This window comes from Mus pahari, chromosome 10 (assembly GCF_900095145.1).
Source record: "Mus pahari chromosome 10, PAHARI_EIJ_v1.1, whole genome shotgun sequence".
In the NCBI taxonomy this organism is placed as follows: Eukaryota; Metazoa; Chordata; class Mammalia; order Rodentia; family Muridae; genus Mus; species Mus pahari.
Genome location: NC_034599.1, coordinates 29,983,983 through 29,989,982, shown reverse-complemented (window position 1 = coordinate 29,989,982; position 6,000 = coordinate 29,983,983). Strand labels below are relative to the sequence as shown.

General features: G+C 42.7%; 1 protein-coding gene and 1 long non-coding RNA gene across 3 annotated transcripts in view; one reads left to right on the top strand and one right to left on the bottom strand.

Moving 5' to 3' along the window:
- LOC115064819 overlaps nucleotides 1–3,157 on the bottom strand; it is a 21,691-nt gene extending 18,534 nt beyond the window's left edge. For both annotated transcript variants that reach the window (XR_003844641.1, XR_003844642.1), the window contains exon 1: nucleotides 3,102–3,157. This is a non-coding gene — a long non-coding RNA (uncharacterized LOC115064819). The remainder of the gene's footprint in view (nucleotides 1–3,101) is intronic.
- Nucleotides 2,924–6,000, top strand: part of Dcps (decapping enzyme, scavenger) — a 48,703-nt gene continuing 45,626 nt past the window's right edge. The window contains exon 1 of the mRNA XM_021207167.2: nucleotides 2,924–3,175. Within this exon, the coding sequence (XP_021062826.1) occupies nucleotides 2,978–3,175 (198 nt within the window). The 5' untranslated portion in view covers nucleotides 2,924–2,977. The remainder of the gene's footprint in view (nucleotides 3,176–6,000) is intronic.

Here is a 6,000-nt window from a genome sequence, read left to right as displayed (position 1 = left end):
GAGAGAGAGAGAGAGAGAGAGAGAGAGAGAGAGAGAGAGAGAGAGAGCATGTGTGGTCTGAGATAGGCCCTCTCTATGAATCCCAGGCTGGATTTTGTTCATGATTCTCCTGCCTCTGCCTTCCATGTCCTGGAATTACTCTTAACCGCTGAGCTATCTTTCCAGCCCACAATAAATAAATCTTTAAAAAAAATGTGTTCCTTTAATTTTCTGTCTAGTGGAGACACACAGAGATTCTTAGGCCCTGGTGTGTAGGTGGCCAATCAATGGTCTGTGACCAATAATGTGGGATGACTTCTTTCTTATACCCCCTTATTGGATAGCACAGCTTGCTTTTTCTTTTGGCTTGAGTATATATAAATAAAATCTGGTATTGACTGGATATTAATAAAAACAATTTTAAAGAAATGGGTGGTAGAGCTAATCTTTATAAGTTGAATTGATAATGTTTTATCTCATGTACAAAATCATTTTTCTTACAAATAGTTTTTGTCCCCTTTGACTTGTAAAAGGATGTTTTATCATTATTTTTGCACACTTGCACACACACAATGAATGAATACTCCAAACAAAAATTAAGTATTCTAGTGTATGTCTTTACTCTTGTTGGGTTCAGTTTGAAGCCAGCCTGTCTCAAAGAGCCTAAAACACAAACACCAACTCCCCACATTTATAATTGTTTCAGATTTAGAATTGTCTCTGAAAAAATTTAAGAAACAGTAGGGTGTATTTCTGAGTATATCATTCATTCCACGCTAGTTTAGGAGAAGCAATCTAAGAAAAGCTAAATTCACTAAAGGACACTGTTACTGCTTGCTGCTCAAACAGCAGGATACAATAACAGCCCAAACCAGCACTTTAAAAGTCCCTTTATCTATGGTTTCTACTCCAGCTAACTGATGGTAGCACGTAGGATCACAGTGTGTAAAGACTGTCCCTTTCTGCAAGGACCAGGGATGCCAAGACAGGACTCTTCATAGGCACGGCTGCTGAGGTTTGATTGAGCACTTGACTTGGTTTCTGTCCCCAGAAGTTGGAAGCCTACTCAAGGACTTGGGGTGTACTTCTGTGGCAGAGCACATGTGGACCTGCAAGGTTACATGCCCACTGAACACATGTGCACACACATCTAACACAGAATCCCTTGCCAAGGATTCCAGCAAAGTAGATGTGGGATGAAAGAAGTCTACATAACTGATCACTCTTCTTGAATTCATATAAAACTATCATTCTAAGTTTAATAAAGATAAACTTATTTTAAAGTAGGTTGGAGCTGGGTATGGAATTCAGGAGCAGAGGCTGGAAGATCTCTGAGTTCAAGGTCGGCCTAACACACATATCGAATTCCAGTCCAGGGTAGGTCAGGGCTACTAGTGAGACTTTGTTGACAGAAAGAGAAAGTGCAAGCAAGCAAGCTGTATCTATTACTAAAGTGCTAACTTTAGTTTTTGACATTACATACCCACAATTTGGAACTTACAGTTTCCTTCCTCATTTGGCTACAAACATCCGACCTAATGTTTCAAGAAACAAGGCCTCATGTGTAGCTCTGGCAGGAACTGCACAATCTGTCTGTCTCTGCCTATAGAGTGCTGGGATGAAACACATTTTATCATGAGGCAGCCTTTCTCTTTCATTTTTCTGAGTTCAAAAAAATGCTCAGAAATGTTCATAAGAACTGAGTAGGTTTTGTCACTGCCATTGGCTTTGGGGACATCTCTTCCTGGTCTTGCATATAATTGATAACCTCAGGCTTGTTGACAAATGACAACTTGCAAATAATTATACCAACTTCCAGCTACCCCAGTAAGTTCCTGTACTTAACAGTCATACTCAACTCATGGTCCTATCCAAAACGCCGTCTATTATTAAAACACGGAGTACTTAGTTACTAACTAAAAAATGGACAGAAAATTGCATCTTGTTCATATTAAGAACTGAAAAAAAGTTGTGCCATATCCAGTGCATTTGTCTGAAAAATTAAAGCTCATTGCCACTGACAAGAATAATGATTGGCAGACTAGTTCTTGACAATATTTGGAGTTGCCAAATGAAAGGGAAGGGGAAATGGGCTAGCCTGTACTAATGGCCAGACCAGTCACCTACAAAATCCAGAAACACTGAGTTTTATTACCACTCCTTCACAATAAAAGAATAATACAAACTACTTATCTGGGTAATAGGGAGGAACTACAGGCAAAGTGGATTTAGGAAGTGATGGGAAGACATGTATAAGCCATCTTGTCAGCTTACTTTTTTCTTGGCTACAAACAAACAAAAACCCCAAAAGGCTATGTCTACACATAAAGGGAGGAAAAACTGATGTAAAATAATACGTACTCACTTTTAAAAAATAAGAACCAAACCGGAAGGTGGTGGCATACGCCTTTAATTCCTGCACTGGAGTCAGAGGCAAGTGGATCTAGCCTGGTCCATACAAACACCCTGTCTCAAAACAACAAAAACCAAGAAATAAAATGCCTTGTCGATTTATTTTAAATAAAAAAAAATTCCTTGCACGCCCACTCATGAGTAGGGATGTTAATGTAAAACGTCATTATTTAACACTGTGTATCTATCATACAGAACCCAAAAGTGTTTTCGGTTTCCCATCCCAGGCGCTGGGATAAGGTGGGCCTCTTCATTGTCACACACCTCTACTCCACCTCGTTAGCACCTCGCTGGTTTCCTTTCCCTTCCTCATCGCCTGCCCGGCAATAAGAACAGGCGCTGGGTGACTCCGAACTAAATTCGCCCCTCCGCATAGGTCATTGGAAGACCTTCCCCATCCAAACAGGTGCAAACCCGGCAGAAGCCGACTACAACTCGAAGCATGCCGGGAAATGGAGTAGCGGCCGTGCCTGCGCGGAGCATGCCGGGAGTTGAAGTCCAGTCCCTCACAGGCTGTGAGGAAGGACCGCATGGGGCGTGGGCGGAGGCTTCGGCGTGCAGGAGGGTACTGTTCTTCCCAGGCAGCATGGCGGAGACAGCTCTTCAACTCAAGAGAAAGCGCGAACAGGAGGCAGAGGAGGCGGAAACCCCCAGCACGGACGAGAAGGAAGCAGGCGTTGGCAATGGCACCTCTGCCCCTGTCCGCTTACCGTTCTCCGGCTTTAGAGTCCAAAAAGTGCTGAGGGAGTCTGCGCGGGACAAAATTATTTTCCTGCATGGGAAGGTACCACTAAACACCCCGGGGGGACGCGGGAAGGAGGGAACCAATCTCCGTGTCAGAAGCGGATTTGTTTCCATTCCGGGAACTACCAGTCACGTTATTCGGGGAAGGTGGAGTGTGCCACTACCATGATACATGGAGCGACAAGATTGCTGTGTAATTAAAGGAATGCACACATCCAGGTCTAATTGCCCCAATCTCTCCTTCCCTAGAAATAGATGCCAGTTTTAAAACCACGTGTTAATTTCCCCAAGCCATTCATTATCATCTATTTTACGTACGAAGACGTCAGGAACTCAGCAAATGTTTGTTCTGCATCTTGTCTCTGGAAATGACGAGATAACTATGAGATGTGGTCCCTGCTTTATGTCACTTCAGCCTAAGTTGTTAACCCTTTCCATATGCTGTGCGCTCTCATGTATGAGGAGGATCCAGGCGAGTGCATGGAATGTGGAGACAGACTGTCCCTGTTCTGGGTCTCCTGGACTGCAAACTACTGAGGAGTTAGCTGGTTCTACGGACATTGTGCTTAGCTGTCTAGCAGGAGCGGAGGGGAGTTGGAGACCTTCCCAAACTACTGAGGCATCTATTAGTCAAGGCAGATACAGAGGTTTCTCTAGAATGGGCTGCTTGAAACTTTTCCACTTGTGAGTTTATTCTGCTGAGAAAGTTTTATACAACCCTGGGTATATAGGCATATATAATATATATATATATAACTTTGGTATATTTTTCACTAAAGATGTAAGCAAATTTGCTTACAAATGACATGGATGTGCTTGCCCATAAAGAATGAGATCTTGGCTGAATAACGGAAGCAGGGTATAGAGCATTTTGAGCCTTTTTCAGAGTTGATCAATATTTATTTGATAATAGTGCTGAGAATGCTACTTTGTATTAATATGTAGTACAGAGTGGCAGAATTGTGACTACTACAGTTAGCTGTTTGTCCTGTTTTTGAGCCTGACAAGTACCATTTCAGACACTGTTGGGAGATACAGCCCTAATCCCAAGCCATATTCATTGAACAACTTTTAGAAATGAAACTCAGCAACTCAAACAGCACTTTATTTTTCACTAGGACAGGGGGGCACACCATGGCATACATGTGAAGGTCTGAGAACAACTTTGTGGAGACGGTTCTCTCCTTCCTGTACATGGGTTCTGGGGACTCAAACTGAGGTTGTCAAGCTTGTGTGACCAGCACCTTCACTTGCTGATCCGTGTCAGCAGGCCTTAAGCAGAACTTAAAACCAAAACCAAAACCAAACGTTTTAGCACAATACAACTCAAAAGTCTATTGATTGGATCCTTATGTGCTGAAAAATAATGGTAGGGAAATACTATTTTGTTTTCTGTAGTTAAGCCATTTAAGAGCAAAACACTTTGTATGTTCAGAGAAGGAACTTCAGGTCATAATATTGGATCTGAGGCAAGGTGTTTCAGGCAGGATTGGTTGGTGCTGCCTGGCTTAACCGCATGTGTAGTACAAAGTGTGTATATGATAGGTGGTTAGATCCGAGACCATGGTAAATCTGCACTGCAGCACAGGTGAGCACTGCCAGAAACACCCCCAACCTATTATGTATTTCATTGTGAATTCATTGCTAGTCCTTGTGTGCTTGGAAATCATATTTAGTTATGCAATATATATATACATATACATATATACACATATAAGTATGTACTTACTTGTGTGTATGTATGTGTACATACATATATACCTACAGTTACTTGGTATTAGATAACTGATTTGGGGATTCTTCCATGGGGAAGACTGTGTTGCCTGCTGTCAGCATTCATTAGTTGCTGTACTTTTTAGTCTAGGGTTGATCCCCCATTAGAGTTCCCCCTTTCATGTCTATTGATGCCTTCCTTGTTCAAGTCTTGTTTAGGCAGCCATGTTGATGAGACATCATGGGTGTAGCTTCTTTGACATCTCCAGAGACACAGTCTCACAGAAAACTTCCTGTTCTTCAGGCTCTTATAATCTTTCCATCCCCTTTTCCACTATGATCCTTGAGCCTTAGATGTAGGAGTTGTGTCCTGTCTGTTGGGTCTGGATACCACAGTCACTTCCTTTTTGTATTTTGATCTGTTGTGGTTTTTTGTAATGTTCTCTGCCTATGAAACCCACATGGTTTGAAGAAGTTCCTGGGGCAAGGAGATGGCTCAGTCAGTGAAGTGTCTGAAGCACAAGTGTGGAGACCTAAGTTTGGATTCCCAGAACCTATATACAAATCTAGATATGATGGTGTCCTGCTGTGACCCTAGTGGATGTGGGGTGGGCTGGTGGTAAGGGAAATGGGCAGATACCTGGAGCTCATAGACTAGGTGAATTAATTGATGAGCTCCAAGTTCAGTAACAGATACTCTCTCAAATACAATATGTTTGCTATTATATTTGGGATAGTAATATATAGCAATTGAGGAAACACCCTAGCCCTGGCTGTCCTGGAACTCACTCTGTAGACCAGCTTGGCCTTGAACTCCACCTGCCTCTGCCTCCGAAGTGCTGGCACTAAAGGTGTGTGCCACCACTGCCTGTCTAACACCCAGTGTCTTAGTTTGGGTTTTACTGCTGTGAACAGACACCATGACCAAAGCAACTCTTATAAAGAACAACTTTAATTGGGTCTGGCTTACAGGTTCAGAGGTTCAGCCTATTATCAAGGCAGGAGCATAGCAGTGCCTAGGTAGGTATGGTGCAGGAGGAGCTGAGAGTTCTACATTTTCTTCCAAAGACAAACAGGAGAACACTGGCTTCCAAGCAGCTATGATGAGGGTCTTAAAGCCCACCCCCACAGTTACACACCTACTCCAACAAG